We start from the raw sequence: 23,679 nt of genomic DNA on the forward strand, positions 1-23,679 counted from the left end.
ATTAGCGAGATGAGGGCTGGGTCAGAGTGATGCGTGCTCGAGAGGCTGTGGGACAAGTTGAACTTTTCTGCATGTTTTCTGCTCCTGTCCCATTCTGAGGATATACTTGAATGAGGTTCTTATGAGGTGTATTCTGGGAGTGCGGGCCCCACACAACCTAAAATATATGTTATTACTTCTGAATATGGAAGGCATCTCTTCGCATCAAAAGGAGCTGCTGGCCCATATTGGAATTGCTGCAAAGCTCCTCATCACGAGATTCTGGAAATCACATAACCCACCAACAAAGACTGAATTGATTAGGCTTATATCAGAGCACAGTTTATATGAAAAGATTTTAGCCATCTGTAACAATGCAATCTCAAAATACAATAATATGTGGAACCCATGGACTACCCATTTCCCTACATGAATATTTTGCCCCCACTGTCTTACCCCTTACCCCCTCAGTTGCTCCCTTTTCGAACTAGTTCCTTTGTTGAAACTATATCTTATTGTAAAATATAAAAACAGAATTGATGTAACCTGTGATTATTATCTTATGCAAATCTCAATAAAAATTACATTATAAAAAAAATCAATGGGAGGACATTCAGTCAAGGCAAGGAAACTTACAATGAAGGTAAATCCAGAATCCAGTGCCAACGTATTGCATGCAGTAACATAAGTATATGGTTGTAGTTATATCTTTTGAAAAAAATAGGGTTACATATGAGATCTCGCTGTTTCCTTTTGAAGTATCCATGAATACATGCAATATTGGGAATAGTAGCATAATCATATCTACTAGTATGTTTGCATATACTTGTACCAACAAAAACCGCCAGCATATGGTTATAACTTGCCCCATGTACATACAAATATAGCTTGGAAACATTCAGATGAAGGAAAAAACTTCCACCTTCCAAAGATAGGACATGCGTGGCTACAATGCACACATTTAAGGTTCATGCTGCGAGAAAAGATAGGACCTGACTTATCTTTGGTTCGTGCTGCAATAGAGTTTCCATAGAATCCTATGGGAGCTGGATAACACGCAACATGCAGCTCCTGATCGTGTGAACAGTATATACCTGTCCTCTCCCACAAGGATCCAGTGCTGTAGCCTCACCGTGTTCCTGGTGTTTGTTGCTGATAGTGAGGTCATCGGAAGGCACCTGACTGCTGCAGTCAATCAGGCTGCAGCATCACTGCCTATTCTCCTGAGATCATCAGTCATGTCCTAGGTTCCATGATACCAGGAGTTCAGAAGGATGACAATGTAGCCTCACAGTCATGTGATTTCAAATGACATCAAAATGACATCAAAAGCAACACAAAACTCTGGGACCAAGGCAGGCTACAGTGCTAAATCTCTGCAACAAAAGACAGGTAAGTACAGCTATTTTTCTTATTTTACACAGTTAAGGGCTCATGTCCACGGGCAAAATGTGATTTAAAATCCGCAGCGGATCTCCCGCGCGCGGATCCGCACCCCATAGGGATGCATTGACCACCCGCGGGTAGATAAATACCCGCGGATCGTCAATAAAAGGCATTTAAAAAAAAATGGAGCATGAAAAAATCTGGACCATGCTCCATTTTCATGCGGGTCTCCCGCGGGGACGGCTCCCGCGGGCTTCTATTGAAGCCTATGGAAGCCGTCCGGATTCCTAAAATAGGAATTGAAAGCATTTACTCACCCGCAGCGGACCGCGAAGCTCTGCTCTTCCTCACGGCCGCATCTCCCTTGCTTCGGCTCGGCGGATGTGCCCGGCGCATGCGCGCGGCACGTCGACGACGTGCCGGCGACGTGCCGCCGGCGTCAGGAATTCATCCGCCAGCCGAAAATGAAGATCCGGCCGTGAGGAACAGCTGACCTTCCCCGCACGCTACGGATAGGTAAATGCTTTTAAATTTCTATTTTCAGCGCTCATGTCCGCGGGGCAGGAGGGACCCGCTGCAGATTCTACATGTAGAATCTGCAGCGGATCTGATTTTCCCCGTGGACATGAGGCCTAAAGCTAGAGGGATAATGCTCTGGAATGGTGTCCAGTAACTGGGCAATTCCTTTAGTGCAGGATCACTAAATCATCCCAATCATCATTCCATCTATTGCCAATTATTGACAGCCAATATTAAACTTTAACAACTATGTTTGCTATTTTACGAACAAGCATAAAAAGTAGAGATTTCCTTACGACACAATAAGCAAACTCCCATAAAAGAAGCAAAAGATCCGTCTCTGGTCAAGCTGGATCTGACATGAGCTTCAGTTGGATTTTGAGCTCTGGCTTAATAAGATACCTCAAGGGCCTGACTATCACTAAGGCGTTCTCCTCCGCCTCCCTTTTCTCCCCTTTCCTTTCTTCTTTTCCTTTTTCCACTCCCCTTTCCTCACCCAATGTCGGCCCTTTTATTACCTTTCCCCTCAACCAATCTTGAGCTAACGGAATATACACCACCAACAGACACAAGTTAGAAAATGCCAACACCGGACAATGACGTGTAAATGACCTGGCTAGGCCAATGCACATAAATGTGCCACATGTAACAATACACACAATCAGACAAATATACACCACATGAGATCAGTCACATAGGTGCTGTGTGGGTCGCTACTTTGGGCCACTACACTTGTGTGCAAGTATAGTACTAAGCAGCCATCCCCCTCAATATATGGAAGATGTAGGAGTGGTTGCTCATGAGTGCCTTGCGCCTGTGCAATAGCTCCTCCATATAGTAGTTTGGCTGCCTGCATGTTGGGGATGTGGTGCTTCTACTTTCCCTCTTTTATTTGTACATTTAGTAAGTATATGGCTACTTTCAATGATTTCTCTGATAATTCAACAAATTAACTGGCAGTTCTTTGGAACAGCACAGAAAAGATATCTTGATATGAACATGGGTTGTTCCAAGTGGCAAATGCAGTCAAAGATATTTGGTCATCTCTATCTAGATGTGTTTGAATATTGCTTCATTTACAGCTTTTTTAATGTCTTTATTTCTCAGACTGTATATGATGGGGTTGATGAAAGGATTAAATACAGTATATAGCAGTGATAGGACCTTACTGGTGGTCATTGATTGTCCTCTTGTCGGGATAACATAAACACTAAACAGAGTCCAGTAGAATATGGAGACCACAATGAGGTGGGAGCTACAGGTGGAGAAGGCTTTCTGTCTACTGATATTAGATGAAATCTTTAAGATGGTAGATATAATTTGAACATAAGACAATGTAATTATTAAACTTGGGACTAAAACTAACGGGATGCTTAATATGAAGTTTTCTAGTTGCACAATGTAAATACCAGAACAGGCAATTTCTAGTAAGGGAATAATATCACAAAAGAAATGGTCAATTATATTTTGTCTGCAAAAGGTTAAAGTTGATGGTCTGTAGGTGAGTGAAATGGAAAAGGCCAGAAACCAACAAAAGGCAGCCAATATTACACAAAAGGATCTAGTCATTTTAGATGTATAATGGAGGGGATCACAGATGGCCACATATCTGTCATAAGACATCACTGTGAGAAGGAGACACTCAGATGCTTCAGAGACAAGGAAGAAGTAAAGCTGAGTCATACAGCCAATAAACGAAATGGCACCCCCATCCTTTAGTAGAATGTGGAGCGTCTTGGGGGAAATATCTGAAGTCAACAAGAGGTCACTGATGGACAGTTGTGAGATGAAGAAGTACATTGGCGTGTGGAGGTTCTTGTTGGTGGACACCAGGGTGATGATCAGAAGATTCCCAAATATTGTGGCGCCAAAAAAAACTAAGAGAAAACAGAAAAGGGAAATTCTCACATAGTGGCTGCCTTGAAATCCTGTAAGGAAGAAGTCTGTCATTGTAGTAAGATTATTCTCCTGCAAGAAAACCAACAAAAGAGATCAAATCAATTTATACCATTCTCTCTGTCATTATTTCTGACTGGGTGGCAATGTATTTTTTGCTGCTGCTGTTATTTTATATAATTGGACACTTTCTCAAAAAGTAAAGCCATTACAGGGGTTATATTGCTGGAAGCAGACAGTTCAATTCCCACTATAGTGGCCATGCTTGGTATTGCAGGCTTGAAATGAATGGGAACTTTGCTGCAATATCAAGCCTGGCTATTGTAGTGAGAATGCATCTGTCTGCTTCCTGCAGAAACAAACTCAGTGCACTAGACCAAAAAAGATGATCCCACATAGCGGAACCCAGCTGATCTACAATTTATTACTTAACCAGAATATAGACAATCAATAATTTATAACTGGATAGTCCTTTTAAATATAAGGGGGAGACGCAAAACACCACAGGACAAAAAAGATTATTCTAAGACAGATAATAAACAAGTAAAAATATAAAAATAACACAAGTAAGGATTCTAGAGGGTCATTGGATTTCTCTGCACCTATATAATTGTACTTACATACATTTGTGGTTCTCATCCTCCTATAACAGCCATTTTATGTGCTTAAAGATGATTTTGATTTCCTTGTAATAATTTTCCATACCTCAATTAGAACTATTTCTGGAGGTGCCCGATTACAGAGTCACATGTTCTTACAGGTTTTTCCGTGTGTGACGTGCTACATAAAAACACAATGCAGGGACCTGACATATAACATGGATTACAAAGGGTGCCCCTATTTATACACAATATGAAGGGAAAAGGCAAAATTAAGCAGCTAAGAGACTGAGACTTTGTCTAGAGTTAGTTAGTACTTTGGTCCATTGAGAAATCTACAAACAAATTCAACAGGGCTCCAAGGAATCCAAGAAGCAGCATAAGTTCAGATTAAAACTTTGTCTATTAAGATAGACTCTACCAATATCCAACTAAACATTCTGAAAAAAGAATGCTTTTGATTTATAGTTTATACTTAAAAAGTCAATATAGATATATGTGTTGACAAAAGTATTGAGACACACATAGGAAAATAAATGACATTTTATTGACATTTCAGTGTTGAACCACCCTTGGCTTCAATGACTGCAATATCCCTTCTAGACATGCTTTTCACGATATTCCTCGACAAGAGCTTCAGACAGTGATGCTGGGGATGATGAGCGTGTTAGGCGTGCATGGATACAGAGTGCTTGTTCATTCCAAAGATGCTCAATGAAATTGAGATACAGACTTTTGATTGAAGTTTGCAGATGTTCTGCTCCTCAATACTGAATGCTTTATGACATAGTTCTTGGTCATGTTGGTAGAGACAAGGAACTGTACCAAAGTATTTCCACAGTGTAGATCATTCCACATTGTCTGGAATGGTTCTGTACCCATTGGCGTGGAGGGTGGACTTCACTATAACCAATATCCCTAGTCCTTTCCAGGAGAAACAACCCCACACCATAACAGAACCTCCTCCAAACTTCACTGCTGGGATGATGCAGTTGTGTAGAAACCACTCTCCAGGCAACTGCCACATCCATGTGTCATCTGATTGGAAGATAGTGTTCTGTGATTCCTCTGTCTAAAATACTTGCTTTCATTCATTTACAGTCTAAGAATGATGCTCTATGCCCCATCGTAGTCACCTCTGTGCATTCACTGCTGTGATGTTGGGCTTGTGTGCAGTTTGTCCATGATAATCCTTGTCATAGAGTTCCCTACTGATGGTTCTTGTGCAAATAGAAAATGCACAGGTCTGTGAAACCTCCTCAGTGAGTATTTTGCCAGATGATTTGTGGGATGTATTCACAGCTCGTACAAAGCTTCATTGTCCACATTCTCCCTGAATATGACTGCACTGCACACACACCAGATGTGTTCCATTACAATACAATTTAAACTCACTACCCTCATCCACAAAGCCCTCCACAGCACTGCCCCACCCTACATTGCTTCCCTCAACTCAATCCACCAGCCAACCCGTGCCCTCTGCTCTGCTAACGAAATCAGACTGAGTGCCCCTTTAATTCAAACCTCTCATTCCCGCCTCCAAGACTTCTCAAGATCAGCACCTATCCTCTGGATCGTGCTACCAAAAAAATATCCGGGCAATCACTGACACACTAAACTTCAGGCGTGCTCTAGTAATGCACCTCTTCAGGGAGGCATACCATATCCCCTAAACCAAACCCCTCGGTACTCTGCCTGATAACATACTCCCTGTCCCACAGACTGCAATCCCTTCTAGCCATAATCAACCGGCACCTGCAGTCATCCTGATTCCACCACTATACGGCCTGACAATTGTCTGTGTATATAGCATCCCTCACTCTCCACCTCGCCATACCATGCACATCTCCAGCCCCTTTACCTTCTGTATCACCCCAATATTTGTAGTATGTAAGCTCGTTAGAACAGGACCTTCACTTCTACTCTTTCCACCATTGTCTTGCTTTATTTCCCCTGTATTGTAAGCGCTGCGGAATATGTTGGCACTATATAAAGATTATTATTATTCCATTTGCAAATAACATAGCTAGCAGTGGACTTTGGATGGTTCAAAACTAGAGATGAGCGAGCACCAAAATGCTCGAGTGCTCGTTACTCGAGTCGAACTTTCAGTGATGCTCGAGAGTTCGTTTCAAGTAACGAACCCCATTGAAGTCAATGGGCGACCCGAGCATTTTTGTATATGACTGGTGCTCCGCTAAGGTTTTCATTTGTGAAAATCTTAGCAAATCACCAAAGTCATGTAAAAAACACAGAAATGGATAGGGCAGGCGAGGAGCAACATGCAGGGCTGCATTTCGGGCTCCGAGGTCTCACTATTAAGCCACAATAGTGGCAAGAGTGATACCCCCCCCCCCTGCACTGTCAGCATAAAGATCGTTCTCCTCTGCCACAGCTGTAACAGCTGGGGCAGAGAAGAACGATGTTAGCCCATTGAATTCAATGGAGCCGGCAATATAGCCGGCTCCATTGAAAGCAATGGGCTGCCGGCGAGCACGGGATGAATTTTCAGGAAGGGCTTAAAAATATAAGCCCTTACCTGAAAATCATCCTAAAATGTGTAAAAAAAAAAAAAAAATGTATACTCACCTTTACGCTGCAGCCGGAGTTCAGCCGCGTCTGGCCGGCAGTTCTCCTGAACTGCTTTCTGTAGTATTCAGCAGGTGGGGATTTAAAATCCCCGCCTGCTGAATGAGCTGCCTCTGATTGGTCACAGCCTCACCAATCAGAGGCAGCACTCACTCACCCATTCATGAATTCATGAATGGGTGAGTGAGTGCTGCCTCTGATTGGCTCAGCGCAGGGACCAATCAGAGGCAGCTCATTCAGCAGGCAGGGTTTTTAAATCCCGGCTGCTGAATACTACTCACAGCAGTTCAGGAGAACTGCCGGCCGGCCGCGGCTGAACTCCGTCTGCCTGGACGAGGTGAGTATATATATATTTTTTTTACTTTTTACACATTTCTGGATGAATTTCAGGGAAGGGCTTATATTTTTAAGCCCTTCCCGAAAATTCATCCCGCGCTCGCCGGCAGCCCACTGCTTTCAATGGAGCTGGCTGTATTGCTGGCTCCATTAAATTCAATGGCCAGTGCTCGTTTAATCGAGACGAGTACCGCGTGGTGCTCATCTCGAGTAACGAGCATCTCGAGCACCCTAATACTCGAACGAGCATCAAGCTCGGTCGAGAATACTCGCTCATCTCTAATCAAAACCACTGCAGTGCCCGATTCTGATTGGTTGCTCTGGTGACACCCGATCACTATACTCCGTTGTAGGTCTGTCAATTCTAAACCTTTAAGTGGGTTAATGAATGATCTCTTTTATGTATAAGGCCTTGTCAATAGCTGGACCCTGCAGGAGTAGGAATAATGATGAGTTGAGGCGCTATCTAAGCAAAGTGAGTTCCAAACCTAATGCGTATCAAAAAGATGAAAGCAAAGGTAAGAAAAATGAGTGGACATAATCTCAGCTGATTGAGTTTTGCAAAAATAGGCACAAATCTAGAATGGGCTTGTATGTCACCCGGACCAAGATATTGGCACTCCAAGGTTCAAGCTAGTATTGTCAACATCAATATTTTGTCCAGGTGATAACTAAAAAGCCATAAATTTATGTAGTCCAATTAAATTGATGAGGCAATTATTGCGAGTGCTTCTTCAACATTCCACAAAAAGATACAAAATATCAGGAAGTGAGGTTGTACCACACAACAAAGTTTTATTCCAAAAAAAGCACATAACATGTTTTAATGCTGGATGTATTCCACGTAATTAGAATGACTGGCAGCAATCCAAGGTATGGAAAAATACAAAAGCGTTTATTTACCCCATAACAAACAAGCAACGTTTCGGTCAACAGACCTTCCTTGGGTATATTCCCCTGGAAGTATTGGAATATTTTATTTCTGATCTTAATATGAAAACATGGGTGGGCAGGGGTATTAAAAACATCTTGAATCTTAAAAGGATGATTCCCCTAAGTCCTTTGCCTCCTTGAGAGACGAATGTAACCTAGATCATTCTGAATTTATCAGAAATTGTCAGATATGGTCAATGTTAATAGCTACTTGAATCCATACAATCTCTATAGCTGAGTTGATAGCCCATTGTCTAGGTCTTTTAGATGAGTCATTGAGTAGAAGGAGGAGATTCTACTATGATAACTTGGTGAGTAATCTGAAACTAGCAAATAAAGTTAATTTGCTTAACTGGGATAGAGATCTAGGAGAAGCAATTTTCATGGGAAGGCTGCTCGGGCTTCTGGAGCTGCAAACCTAATAGAAACTCATATAAAATTAGTGACAAGATGGTACCTGACCACATCCAAATTAGCGAGATGAGGGCTGGGTCAGAGTGATGCGTGCTCGAGAGGCTGCGGGACAAGTTGAACTTTTCTGCATGTTTTCTGCTCCTGTCCCATTCTAAGGATATACTTGAATGAGGTTCTATCACTTATGAGGTGTATTCTGGGAGTGCGGGCCCCACACAACCTAAAATATATGTTGCTACTTCTGGATATGGACAGCATCTCTTTGCATCAAAAGGAGCTGCTGGCCCATATTGTAATGGCTGCCAAGCTCCTCATCACAAGACTCAGGAAATCACATAACCCACCAACAAAGACTGAATTGATTAGGCTTATATCAGAGCACAGTATATATGAAAAGATTTTAGCCATCTGTAACAATGCAATCTCAAAATACAATAATATGTGGAACCCATGGACTACCCATTTCCCTACATGAATATTTTGACCCTCCCTGTTTTACCCCTTACCCCCTCAGTTGCTCCCTTTTCAAACTAGTTCCTTTGTTCAAACTATATCTTAGTGTAAAATATAAAAATAAGGATAATAGTAATTAAAATATTGATATATCTATGTTTTACTCATCATAACCCAGGTCTACATATATGTCATAAATGCTATGTATTACTCTTTGTGATTATAAAACAGAATTGATGTAACCTGTGATTATTATCCAATGCAAATCTCAATAAAAAATAAATTATTTAAAAAAATCAAATCAATGGGAAGGCATTCAGTTAAGGAAAGGAAACTTACAATGAAGGTAAATCCGGAATCCAGTGCCAACGTATTGCATGCAGTAATATAAGTATATGGTTGTAGTTATTACTTTTGAAAGAAATAGGGTTACATATGAGATCTCGCTGTTTCCTTTTGAAGTATCCATGAACACATGCAATATTGGGAATAGTAGCATAATCATATCTACTAGTATGTTTGCATATACTTGTACCAACAACAACCGCCAGCATATGGTTATAACTTGCCCCTGTACATACATATATAGCCCAGGATAAAATCCACACACAGGGCAAAAAATAAAAAAACTTTATTCAATAACACAAAGAGTTAAAACTACATGCAAAAATTTGATATACAGAATGTAAAATCTTTAATGTAGATATGTCTGAAGGCTGATTACCAAAACATATATATCAGTTATCTATCATAGTTAGAGATGAGCGAGTATACTCGCTAAAGGCAATTGCTCGAGCGAGCATTGCCTTTAGCGAGTACCTGCCCGCTCGAGATGAAAGGTTCGGCTGACGTGGCATTCCTTTGTGGAGCCACGGCTTACTCATTTTGGAATGTTTACACCCTTCCATATTAATTCTGAATTGATAATGCGCATAAGAAGTTTTCACACTGACACGAGGTTCAGCATGTATAGCTTCCTCAATTCTAACTTTAATGTTGGGCGTGTAGCCTCTTTTAAGAGTTTAACATCTGGGCAGGTCAAAAGATTACATAGATACAACGTATTGTTTAATTATTGGATAAGCATCTTGCAATTCTTCCATCCTCCGGTCATCTGTGATTGGCCATCAGGTGGTGGATGAAATGAGTGGGTTGTCTTAGGCCCACGTGTGGTTCCTTCGATATAATTGGGTTACATCATGAGTTAGTAATAGCATAGACCTCCCATGTTATTTGCATACGTTTCCAGTAAAATTGCTTGGGTAATTTCTGCGGTAGCTGTTTCAGACTGCGGTTGTCCATGTCTGAGTTAACTGTCTTCCAAAGTTGCAAAACAGATGGAAAACGTGACGTGTTTATACTATATATTATCTTGTCAGCGTTTTGAGAACAGAAGTTTCATGTTGGCTTCCCCATGTCAGCAGAGTTATAAAACAGATATTTTCATATGAGCGGAAGTACCTATTGCATAACTGTAAGAACATTATATTTGTAGCAAGACAGAAAGCAAATATGTATACAGAATGTTAAATTGACAACTGTCTACTGCCAAGGCCCACCGATCCATATAGATATATACTGGGCTTCCACCACAGACCCCCCTTGAAACTATCTGTTTCACTAAACTCGACCTGCTCCGCCCCACCCCCACTGCTGACCCTAGACTCGCATTGTGTTGTACACTGGAGCTATTGCTGTCATGGGGGTATAGGATGGTTCGACATCATCACATTCTGGATCCATGATGACGACGTTTGCGCTGACAGTGGGCTTTTTGTTGGACGTCGTAGTGGGACAGGTGGACCAGGCAGTCATCAGGGTCGGAATACACTGTATGCAACGACAAACAGAAATTAGGATGACTATAAAGGTGACAAATATAATTAGGTTAGGAGAGGTGCGACTTTTACTATTTCAGGTAAACACTGCATAACTTGTATAGAACCCCGCCTTCTTGACGTTACCTCGATTCATCAACAAGATTGCAAAGTCAGGACTATCTAATGACTGATCAACATGACTGAATCTTTGTCTCATTAGTAAGTGCATTATCATATATATCAATCTGGAAAGAAAGAGCTACAAGGTGATTATTCCCACTTCCCTTTTCCAGAGGCGGCAAGGTAACAGGACCACGGGCGTTGTAACACCGGTATGTTGCGTGGACATAAGCAGAGTGCACTGCAGATAAAATAAAGCAAAATCTTAGCGAAAACCTATCACAGTGTTCTAAATACACAATGTTTCAAAACTTATTTTATATATTTTTCCCTTCTCCTGTTAGGTACCTAACTGAGGAAAACAGACTAAGGTTAGCTCTTTTTAGTTAGTGCGGTCAGCTTCTTAATGGCAACTGCGTCTTTACCCGCGGGTCACGTGTTGTCTGGAATGTAGGTACAAGTCAACCCTATCATCTTACAGACACTCCCTTTTTTGGCTAAAATCGTACCTAGTGCCATTCTATTTTGAAAAGTCATAGTCGAGGTAGGTCCTATTGGTCGACTAGTCCCTATAAGGCGTTTCTAGTATAATTTATAAACTACTGCTAATTATAATAAACATAATTAATCCAGTCAACATTTTATTTACCATAATAATCAGGAAAATTTTTAAAAAAACTCGTCAGGTACCCCCCTTGGCTGTCTTATGACGTCAACGTACACGTGTAGGTCAAAACCACCACCAGGAGCCTCTCTTCTCACTCTAGTGTGCTGTTACAATACTAGTAGTGTGCACAGGTACGCACGGATTGGGATTCCCTGATCTTCACCCACACCACTGTCCCTCCTGGAGATAGTCCTAATGGTGAACACGTCCAGGCCGCCTACCCTGACCCTACACTACCTAGTGACAAGACTGGAAAGAGCCGTCATACCTATGCAGAAAACAAGGGTAGACCAACATGACAGGATAACTACAGAACACAGCAGAGTTGGATCAGGATAAAGTAACTATTGGGGGTAACCTCATTATCTTCAATGCTGTCTGACAGGATGTGGAGGAGCATAAGGGCTTTACTAAGACACACTCCCCTGTTATTACTTTCTAGACATGATGTCACATTATTTTACCTGTGAAGTGTGTACCTTCGTTTACCTCATTCACTTCCAGTACCCTGTGTCTGCAGATTACCTCATTCATGAGCTTCTGTGCGGTTATCTGCTCATTTACCTTAGTATCAGGGTGGGCCTCCAACCTGAAAAAGACTCGAGCAACATCAAGCACATATTCATACTCCCCAACAGGTGTGAGCTGAATTTGGTCAAATTGGCAATCTCTGAAATGGGTAGAGTGGTCAAGGCAAGTGTAATATGGCCACCTTACTTCTGTCCGGACTCACATATGGCAAAGATCATGCTAACTGGACAAATGATGCAGCAGCTGCAGAGAACCTAGGTGTCACCCATTCTTGTTCAGTGTCGACGTCATCGCTGCTTTTGATTCTGTGTACCAGTTGGGCCATCATGGGGGACAGGGACCTCTGTAGGCGATTTCTGTTGATTGTTCGCCATACGCCGTCCTGTTCTGTTGCTCCCGTCTTTTAGCCCATTTGCTTTCCTTCCTCGTTGACTTGTAACTGTAAAGTCCTTGACATATCAAAGTCTTTATCAAAGTCCAAAGTTTTTATCAAAGTCCAAAGTTTTTATCAAAGTCCAAAGTCTTTATCAAAGTCCAAAGTCTTTGTCACTGACTCATGCTGTCAGTAGCTATTCTTCTTTCTTCCACGGCTTGAGGGCCGCTGCCTTTGCTGTGTTGTCGGCGAGGGTGTCACCTCTCGCTTCTCCATTGTAGAAATCGGTGTGAATTCTCCATTGCCAGGTAGTAGTAGTAGGGTTTTGCATGGGATTCTGCACCGCTGCACCATTCTTAATTGGCTGTCCTGCTGAGGTAACAAACTGTCTGGCCTTCCATATTGGGCCATATCATGAGCTATGCCAAATGCATTCCAGGAGTCAGTGTAAAGAGTTGCCGACTTACCTTCTACCACTCCACACGCCTCAGTGAGGGCCTCCGGTTCCGCTTCTTGCCCTGAGACATGCGGAGGCAGAGCTTCTGCGTTTAGGACATCTTGTTGTGTTACCTCTGCATATCTGGTTCGGAATCATCAATCCTCACCCTGATACCATCTACAAAAGAAAACTCAAAATATGCATCATTAACAGTGTGTACATCACTACAATAATGTCAGAATCTTGTTGCACAGAATTTTAAACAATTTTAAAAAATAGCTGATCTGCCATACTCAGATCACCTATGCCTCCCCTCCCCCGTTTGAACCGGAATACCTGATTAAAAGAAGAGTAGCCGGATTCAAGGTATTACAACATTGGGAAGAAATATTGGGGGAGGCATGGAAAGAGCACATTGTAGCCGGATCTAATAGGCCAGAGATAAGTGCTTGGGTTGCACTTGCATGAGTATGTTCTGGGTGTCATTTGGGGTGTGGACCACTAGGGGGTAGTCCAATACCAACTTAGAAGATTTGTCAACCATTGCCTGTACTGCTGCCACCGCACAAGCAGATGGAGCTCCTCGAATCACTGGATCTAACCTCATGGCTGTGGTTGTCCTCCGTGCTTTTGTGTCAATACTGTCATATGGGCGGCAGCATGAAACAAGGCCCAGAAAGGTGCGGAATTTGGCAACGGGTGTATGTACAGGTATGGTCTGCAGAACTTGGTTAGTCTTTGGAGGCCTCCAGGCCTTACAGCCTTCTGCAAGAGAAATTAACAGTGAAATTGTGGCCGGTTGGCAGTTTTTCCAAAGCATCAGTACACAGCACCTAACATGCGTGGCTGACCCTTCACCCCCTTTTTTTTTTTTAACTAGGGGGATACTGTTTGACCCAGGGGTGTGTATCTGGGTCTCGTATATATTATCATGGTGGATACATTCAATTTCCCTACGTCTGTCTTGTAGGTGGCCCATAATTTGTCAGGAACCGTGGAAAGCTGAGTTTGAGACAGGAGGAAAAAACAAAAAACTTTTCCTTCCTGGCTAGCTATGATTCTTACCACCTCCTTGGATAAGAGACATGTTCTTGCATCATCTAGCTCCACCCCTCTGAATCAGGCTAATCCCTTACTTCCTTATTCTCTCATTCAAGGTTGGCAGTCCTTGGATACACATCACAACCCAATAAAGATAAAGTCTTATGCATCACACAATTTACATTTTACAAATTACGGGTCAATCTGCCCCGTTCCTCCTGTGGATACCTGGCCTTATCGTTACCTGCTTGTTTCCTATTCCTTGGCTTCTCTGCAGTTTCTCTTACTCCCTGTAGTATATTTATTTATTTTATATTGTCTGCGAATGAACTTTACTGGTGCTGGGACGCTGTCAGGGCTAGTAACTTCCTCTTTTCAGAATCTCTCGCTCCCGTGACAGCCCAGCGACAGGATTACAAGGGAGAACGTGGCTAATTTTTACTTTTACAACAGTTTTTGTCCCAGACTTCCGGCGACCGGGCAGATGCAGTCTTAGATGCCGGGCATCTCCATCTGATTGGTAATGTACTGCAATTCTCCCTATTTACTAAACTGTTATATTGAACGCTGGTGTCTTTGGCATGTGTTAATACAGACGCCATTTCAGCCCACCTTCTCTTCCTCTTTCTGACATTTAGGGAAATTCTAACGTCTAATGCATAAATGTTATGTTCACAGCGTTGACCACCTAACATTGTATGTGGTTACAATTGAATTGGGGACTTGGCAAACATAGATGTATTTTCTTGTGGGCATGGCGGGCTACGCAGTTTGTTACAGTTTGTATTCTTAAGAGCCCCCTCAGGATGTGAGTGGCATATAACTTTTTACATTTGTATGACGGATGTATAGTTTATTTGTTACAGCGCATGAATTTGCTTCGCTTCTATTAAGAGTTCCACTTCCTCTTTTTAAATGAAGTTAGCAGCTTTTTTTTTTTTCTTTCCCCCTAAACAATTATACTTTCACTTACGGGCACAAGCCTATACTTCTATGTTATTACTTCTATCCTAAGCCAGGGATTGTGGGTGGGAGGTCTATGCTATTATTAACGTTTAACAATTCAAAGGCAACACAGTTTAGTAGTCTGCCTCTAACCTATGAAGTCCAACCCCACAGCGCGCCGCTGTGTATGGTGCATTATCTTGGCTATAACCCAGCCAATGCGTTCTCACTGTCGACAATCCCTTCTTACAGTTGAGCAGGACTGATACTAATTCTATATAACAGACAAACAGACTATTCCTATATAACAACTCAGCAGGATTAGCTCTACACAACAGACAAGCACACTAACTTTATATAAAAGACAGGTAGGACACACAGGAAGATTGCTTGATTAATCAATGATAACTTGACTCTCCACCCCTTCCACACTTTTCTGGAGCGTGTAAGAATTGACCTTGGTACAATGTTTGTTGCCTTTCAATTTCAATCATGGCTGCCAGATTTATGATTATAGAAGTCTCCTCAGACGCCAGACACAATATGCCCCGCCCTAGAGTCTCTAGCATTTCTGTCGCTACACAGTTTATCAATCTACCCCCAGATAGAGGGATCTACTCGTGCACGTTTAAACGATAAACAAATATTTGCGGACCATCATCCTCAAACAGTGGACCGTAACCAAAGGGGTGGGCGGGGTAGGGATTATTCTGACTACAGATCTCCCATCCGAGGGTACTTATCGTCAATAACAATCCTTTTTGGCAATTTGGGCAAGACATGGGTGGTATACCCATACAATTAGACAGACAAATAGACGGAGCACCAGTACGGCTGGTTTAGTCTAAACTGCCCCTCGGGATCCGGTCTGTCAGTTCCCTTTCTTCGGAAGCCTTTTACCAGACTTTACCGAAGTAGCGATACCTGCCCAGACGTTTGACGGCTTCCTGACCCTTAGGCTTTGTAACCAAACCGGACCAGAGCAGGAACACCTCAGCCAAACTACCCTCACAGGTCCTTTACTCTTAGGTTTTGTAACCAAACCTGACCCGAGTAATCGGGACACCTGCGCAGGGTCAACCTCCCCCTTAAAGCAATTCACTGACCTTGCCAACCGACCAGTACTCTCAAAACGACAGGCATGTAAACATTCCTTTATATCTTATGACAGGTTCTTATCGAGTGATCGAGACTTAAAAGTACCTGTCGTGCAGTTCCAAATCGTTCGGCCTTGACACAGCACATAGGCGAGCCTGGACTTAGCCACACAGGTATAGATAATTAATTTATCTTACCGTGTTCTGATGATATTTTGGGCCCACCAAGTCCAAGGTCGCATATGTCCGTGTCTTCTGTCCGCACTCTATGGAACCTATCGATCACTCCCCGTACGGGCCACCAGCTGTCGTGGCATTCCTTTGTGGAACCACGGCTTACTCAATTTGGAATGTTTACACCCTTCCATATTAATTCTGAATTGATAATGCGCATAAGAAGTTTTCACACTGACACAAGGTTCAGCATGTATAGCTTCCTCAATTCTAACTTTAATGTTGGGCGTGTAGCCTCTTTTAAGAGTTTAACATCTGGGCAGGTCAAAAGATTACATAGATACAACATATTGTTTAATTATTGGATAACCATCTTGCAATTCTTTCATCCTCCGGTCATCTGTGATTGGCCATGAGGTGGTGGATGAAATGAGTGGGTTGTCTTAGGCCCACGTGTAGTTCCTTTGATATAATTGGGTTACATCATGAGTTAGTAATAGCATAGACCTCCCATGTTATTTACATACGTTTCCAGTAAAATTGCTTGGGTAATTTCTGCGGTAGCTGTTTCAGACTGCGGTTGTCCATGTCTGAGTTAACTGTCTTCCAAAGTTGCAAAACAGATGGAAAACGTGACGTGTTTATACTATATATTATCTTGTCAGCGTTTTGAGAACATAAGTTTCATGTTGGCTTCCCCATGTCAGCAGAGTTATAAAACAGATATTTTCATATGAGCGGAAGTACCTATTGCATAACTGTAAGAACATTAAATTTGTAGCAAGACAGAAAGCAAATATGTATACAGAATGTTAAATTGACAACTGTCTACTGCCAAGGCCCACCGATCCATATAGATATATACTGGGCTTCCACCACAGGGGTGCCGGCGCGGGGGAGCGGTGAGTAGCGGCAGTCAGCAGGAGGGAGCCGGGGGGGGGGGGGGGGGGAGAGTGAGTGAGAGATCTCCCCTCTGTTCCTCCCCGCTCTCCCCTGCAGATCCCTGCCCACCGCCGGAACCCGAACCTTTTGTCTTGAGCGGGCAGGTACTCGCTAAAGGCAATGCTCGCTCGAGCAATTGCCTTTAGCGAGTTTACTTGCTCATCTCTAATCATAATCAATGGATAGAAAGGTAAATAACATGAATCCAGTGCAAATAAGCACCGTCACCACATTCAGCCCACACAGAAGCCATACCAGTATATGTTTTTTTTTAACCAGCCTTCAGACCTACCAACATTATGGACATTGCATTCTTTATTCCAAATTTTTGCATGTGTCATTGAATAAAGCATTTTGCTTTTACACTACACGCTTTTTTGCCCTGTGTGTGGATTTTAAAACTCGCAGCATGCTCTATATTGTCACGATTTGCAATGTTTTGTAGCCCATATTTCCCTATGGAGCTTTTGTTTTTGTCACATTGCAATGCATAAAATTGCATTTTTGTGCAATGCGACTTTAACATTATAGAAATAAGCTCTAATCCAAAACTAAGTCCTAGCTGCACTCTAAAAAAAGGGAATACTTACCTAAAATGCTTGTTCCGGTTCCTCCCGATGCTCTCTGGAGCTCTGCCGGGCATTCTGCAGTCCTGCATTACATAGTATGTTAGGCTGTAAGTAGACAATGTTCATCAATTTCAGTCTGTGTCCCCCCATCGTTGATCCAGAGGAAGGCAAAAAAAAACCAATGAGACAAAAGCCAATTTAGCATTTTTTTTTGGCGTGGAGTGGGGAGGAATTCCTTCCTGACTCCATAATGGCAGTCAGACTGATCCCTGGATCAAGGTTTGAAAGTTCCTACCTGACTCCAAGACCTAGATCAACAACCCGCTGGTTATTTAATGTTAAATGTTATTTAAATAGCGCTCTAAAAAAATGTCTAGTCCCCTCTTAAACTCCTCCATGGGTTAGGCCATCACCACGTCTTCAGGCAGAGAGTTCCACAGTCTCACTGCTCTTACAGTAAAGAACTGCCTTCTATGTTAGAGATCAGGTTTCTCCTGGCAAGTATCGATGGAGTATAATACCACCGTGTCGATAGTTTTAGGTGGGTGTCTATCAGACTAACTCCTTGTGATGATTGGCCCACCCATTTGAAGGCTTTAAGCCATTCAGACGTGGGGATTTTTGAGTTTAGATCCTTTTCCCAATCGATAAGGTGACATTTTCCCGTGTTTCTTAGGTTCCCTGTGAGTTTGTCGTAGAAAAGCCTAGGAAATTTTTTATTTAGAGTATTCAGAAAGGAGAGAAATAAATCTGGGGCCTTTAGATCTTGCAAGTTATAGAGCTGTAGGAAGGATGATACTTGTATATATCTAAATGCCTCGGTTTCAGGCAGGCTATGTTTAGATAATAATGTTCCGAAAGTAATTAGGGCATTCCCATTGAAGAGATTAGATACGTATGTTATGCCTTTTTTCTTCCATGATTTAAGTTGTATGTTTGGTATATAAAATACTCCAGTGTTTCCAGGGGTACAATTGTCAAGGGTTTGGTTGTGTTTTTGTTCGCGTTCTTCACTAGGTATTTGAAATGGGGAATGAATTGGAAAGTAAGCAGTTTACGAGAACTTTTGCTGAGGGATTGGTGTATAAGGCTCTAATTGCGTTTAGGATATTACCCGTAATTCCAAATTTTTGAAGAGTGGCAAATGCGTAATTCCAATTCAGTTGGTCGAATGCTTTTTCAGCGTCCAAAGTGACCAGAACTGCTGTGGATTTTGTACATTCGAGCTTGTGGAGAAGATTTAGAATTCTCCTAGTCGCGTCTGGAGCTTGTCTCCCTTTTATGAAGCCCACTTGATCTGAGTGGATAATTTCAGGTAAAATATTGAGGATCCTCTTTGCTAGAGTTTTTGCATATATTTTAATATCACAGTTTAAGAGGGAGATAGGTCTGAAATTTGGAGAGGTAGGTTCTTTACCAGGTTTGGGAATTGTCACTATTACCGCCTCCAGAGATTCTTTAGGGAAATATCTATCTGAGATTCCCTGGTTAAAAGCGTGGGTCATATGATGGTCCAATATTTTAGAAAATTGCTTATAGTACTCATTGGAAAAACCATTAGGTCCTAGGGCCTTTTGAGATTTTGAGGTTTTGATAGTGTTTAGAATCTCTGAGAGGTGAATAGGGCTGTTGAGTGATTTCAATTGGGGTTCCGTTCAAGTGGGGAGTTTAATGTTTTTAAGAAGTTTTGGATATCTGTATCTGTATTGGTTGGATAGTGTCCGCATCGTCTTTCAAATTATAAAGTCCCTCATAATATTGACGGAAGGATTCTATAATCCGAGAGGGATGGTGTATTTTAACAGATGGGTTCGCAGGGTCGAGGATAAATGGTATTTTGGCTTTTTGTATCTGTTTTTTGACTAGCTTAGGCATAAGTTTGGAAGGTTTATTATTGGACGCATAAAAGGAGGCTTTTGAAGAGATCATTTCTCTATTGTAACTATTATAGATGAGCGAGTATACTCGCTAAAGGCAATTGCTCGAGTGAGGGAGGGGAGATCTCTCTCTCCTTCTCTCCCCCGCTCCCTCCTGCTGACAGCCGCTACTCACCGCTCCCCCGCGCCGGCACCCGAACCTGCAGTCTCGAGCGGGGGAGATACTCGCTAAAGGCAATGCTCGCTCGAGCAATTGCCTGTAGCGAGTATACTCGCTCATCTCTAGTAACTATTAGAGATGAGCGAACGTACTCATCCGAGCTTGATACTCGTTAGAGTATTAGCGTGTTCGAGATGCTCGTTACTCGAGACGAGTACCACGCGATCTTCGAGTTACTTTCACTTTCATCTCTGAGACGTTAGCGCGCTTTTCTGGCCAATAGAAAGACATGGAAGGCATTACAACTTCCTCCTGCGACGTTCAAGCCCTATACCACCCCCCTGCAGTGAGTGGCTGGCGAGATCAGGTGTCACCCGAGTATATAAATCGGCCCCTCCCGCGGCTCGCCACAGATGCATTCTGACATAGCTCAGGGAAAGTGCTGCTGATGGTGGAGCTGCTATAGGGAGAATGTTATCAGTTATTTTAGGCTTCAAGAACCCCAACGGTCCTTCTTAGGGCCACATCTGACCGTGTGCAGTACTGTTGAGGCTGCTTTTTGCAGTGTTGCACATTTTTTTTTTGTATATCGGCCGTGCAGAGCACTGCGTCCTCAGTCTGCAGTAATTTTACATAGTCCAAAAATTGGGCTGCCTGTCACCGTCCTGAGTGTACTGCGTCTCTGCTGGGGGTAGTAGTCCTAATAAATACGCAGCCAGCTAAGTGTTACAGCAGGCTTGCGCAAAATTCTTTCCTGGCTCTGCGTTGCCCGTCACATCACCGCTGTCATCCTGTCCAGAGGGAAACAGTCTGCAGTAATTTTACATAGTCCAGGGCCAGTAGTGCTGAGGCAGGGACAGTGAAAGAGATATACTGTCTATATAGGCAGTGGGCTTTTCCAAAAAATATGGGGAAAAAATTCTATTTGGGCTGCCTGTGACCGTCCTGAGTGTACTGCGTCTCTGCTGGGGGTAGTAGTCCTAATTAATACGCAGCCAGCAAAGTGTTACAGCAGGCTTGCGCAAAATTCTTTCCTGGCTCTGCTGTGCGTTCTGTAAGCGAAGTCAGCCTCCAAACACAGGCCAATAAGTGGCACATTTAATTACAGCGTTCTGTTTCTGCTCTACTCGTAATACCACCAGCATGCGCAGACATATGATGGCCAAGCACCCCACAAGGTGGGACGAAGGCCGTTCACCGCCTCCGGTTTGCACCACTGCCTCTCCCTCTGTGCCCCAACCTGCCACTGAGATCCAACCCCCCTCTCAGGACACAAGCACTACCGTCTCCCGGCCTGCACCCACACCCTCACCTCCGCTGTCCTTGGCCCCATCCACCAATGTCTCAGCGCACCGTCCAGCCGTCGCTAGCGCAAGTACGCCGCCACGCACCCGCACGCTCAACCGTTAAACGTGCACATAGCCAAATTGATCAGCCTGGAGATGCTGCCATATAGGCTTGTGAAAACGGAGGCTTTCAAAAGCATGATGGCGGCGGCGGCCCCGAGCTACTCGGTTCCCAGTCGCCACTACGTTTCCCGATGTGTTGTCCCAGCCCTGCACGACCATGTCTCCCACAACATTGTACGCGCCCTCACCAACGCGGTTACTGGCAAGGTCCACTTAACAACGGACACGTGGACAAGCACAGGCGGGCAGGGCCACTATATCTCCCTGACGGCACATTGGGTGAATTTAGTGGAGGCTGGGACCGAGTCAGAGCCTGGGACCGCTCACGTCCTACCCACCGCCAGAATTGCGGGCCCCAGCTCGGTGGTGGTATCTGCGGCGGTGTATGCTTCCTCCACTAAACCACCCTCCTCCTCCTCCTCCAAAGCAACCTCTGTCTCGCAATCAAGATGTGTCAGCAGCAGCAGCACGTCGCCAGCAGTCGGTGTCGCGCGGCGTTGCAGCACAGCGGTGGGCAAGCGTCAGCAGGCCGTGCTGAAACTACTCAGCTTACGAGAGAAGAGGCCCACGGCCCACGAACTGCTGCAGGGTCTGACAGAGCAGACCGACTGCTGGCTTTCGCCGCTGAGCCTCCAACCGGGCATGGTCGTGTGTGACAACGGCCGTAACCTGGTGGCGGCTGTGCAGCTCAGCAGCCTCACGCACGTGCCATGCCTGGCCCACGTCTTTAATTTAGTGGTTCAGCGCTTTCTGAAAAGCTACCAACACTTGTCAGAACTGCTCGGAAAGGTGCGGCGGCTCAGCGCACATTTCCGCAAGTCCAACACGGACGCTGCCACCCTGCGCACCCTGCAACATCGGTTTAATCTGCCAGTGCACCGACTGCTGTGCGACGTGCCCACACGGTGGAACTCTACGCTCCACATGTTGGCCAGACTCTATGAGCAGCGTAGAGCTATAGTGGAATACCAACCCCAACATGGGCGGTGTAGTGGGAGTCAGCCTCCTCAATTCTTTACCGAAGAGTGGGCCTGGTTGGCAGACATCTGCCAGGTACTTGGAAACTTTGAGGAGTCTACCCAGATGGTGAGCGGGGATGTTGCAATCATTAGCGTCACCATTCCTCTGCTATGCCTCTTGAGAAGTTCCCTGCAAAGCATAAAGGCAGACGCTTTGCGCTGGATAGTCAGAGCACCCTCCTGTCTATATCTCAGCGCGTTGAGGAGGAGGAGGAGGAGGAGGAGGAGGGGGAAGAGACAGCTTGGCCAACTGCTGAGGGTACCCATGCTGCTTGCCTGTCATCCTTTCAGCGTGTATGGCCTGAGGAGGCGGAGGAGGAGGAGGATCCTGAAAGTGATCTTCCTATTGAGGACAGCCATGTGTTGCGTACAGGTACCCTGGCACACATGGCTGACTTCATGTTAGGATGCCTTTCTCGTGACCCTCGCGTTACACGCATTCTGGCCACTACGGATTACTGGGTGTACACACTGCTCGACCAATGGTATAAGGAGGACCTTTCCACTCTCATACCCAAAGAGGAAAGGGGTTCGAGAGTGATGCTATACCACAGGACCCTGGCGGACAAACTGATGGTAACATTCCCATCCGACAGCGCTAGTGGCAGAAGGCGCAGTTCCGAGGGCCAGGTAGCAGGGGAGGCGCGGACATCAGGCAGCATGTACAGCGCAGGCAGGGGAACACTCTCCAAGGCCTTTGCCAGCTTTATGGCCCCCCCTCAAGACTGTGTCACCGCTCCCCAGTCAAGGCTGAGTCGGCGGGAGCACTGTAAACGGATGGTGAGGGAGTACGTAGCCGATCGCATGACCGTCCTCGGTGACGCCTCTGCCCCCTACAACTACTGGGTGTCGAAGCTGGACACGTGGCCTGAACTCGCGCTCTATGCCCTGGAGGTGCTTGCTTGTCCTGCAGCTAGCGTCTTGTCAGAGAGGGTGTTTAGTGCGGCTGGGGGAATCATCACAGATCAACCGACAGAGCCGACAGGCCTACACTCATCAAGATGAACAAAGCCTGGATTTCCCCAGACTTCTCTTCTCCACCAGCGGACACCAGCGATACCTAAGCAATACGTCGGCTGCACCCGCGGATGGAAGCATCGTTCTCTATCACCATCAAAAACGGGGACCTTTTAGCTTCATCAATCTGTGTATTATATTCATCCTCCTCCTCCTGCTCCTCCTCCTGAAACCTCACGTAATCACACCGAACGGGCAATTTTTCTTAGGCCCACAAGGCTCAGTCATATAATTTTTGTAAACAATTTTTATACGTTTCAATGCTCATTAAAGTGTTGAAACTTGCACCTCAACCAATTTTTATTTTAACTGGGCTGTCTCCAGGCCTAGTTACAAATTAAGCCACATTAACCAAAGCGATTAATGGGTTTCACC

The 23,679-nt window shown here is 44.2% G+C and overlaps 1 protein-coding gene across 1 annotated transcript; it reads right to left on the reverse strand.

Moving 5' to 3' along the window:
- Positions 1 to 2,934: 2,934 nt before the first annotated feature.
- LOC136610428 (olfactory receptor 8A1-like) lies at positions 2,935 to 17,896 on the reverse strand. The gene is made up of 3 exons (XM_066589657.1): positions 17,844 to 17,896; positions 6,241 to 6,364; positions 2,935 to 3,852 (listed from the first exon to the last, which is right to left on the reverse strand). The coding sequence occupies exons 1-3, from the start codon at positions 17,894 to 17,896 to the stop codon at positions 2,935 to 2,937; spliced, it is 1,095 nt and encodes a 364-aa protein (XP_066445754.1).
- Between the last annotated feature and the right edge of the window lie 5,783 nt (positions 17,897 to 23,679).

Source organism: Eleutherodactylus coqui, chromosome 2 (genome assembly GCF_035609145.1).
Source record: "Eleutherodactylus coqui strain aEleCoq1 chromosome 2, aEleCoq1.hap1, whole genome shotgun sequence".
NCBI classification, from domain to species: Eukaryota; Metazoa; Chordata; class Amphibia; order Anura; family Eleutherodactylidae; genus Eleutherodactylus; species Eleutherodactylus coqui.

Excerpts from the sequence above, each read along its gene's own strand:
- LOC136610428 (XM_066589657.1), bottom strand. The coding sequence starts at position 17,896 with ATGCCCGGCAGAGCTCCAGAGAGCATCGGGAGGAACCGGAACAAGCAT. Across the intron at positions 6,365-17,843 it reads AACCGGAACAAGCATTTTAG|TGCCAACATATTCCGCAGCG; the intron begins GTAAGTATTCCC and ends ATCTTTATATAG. Across the intron at positions 3,853-6,240 it reads ATATTGGGGTGATACAGAAG|GAGAATAATCTTACTACAAT; the intron begins GTAAAGGGGCTG and ends GTTTTCTTGCAG.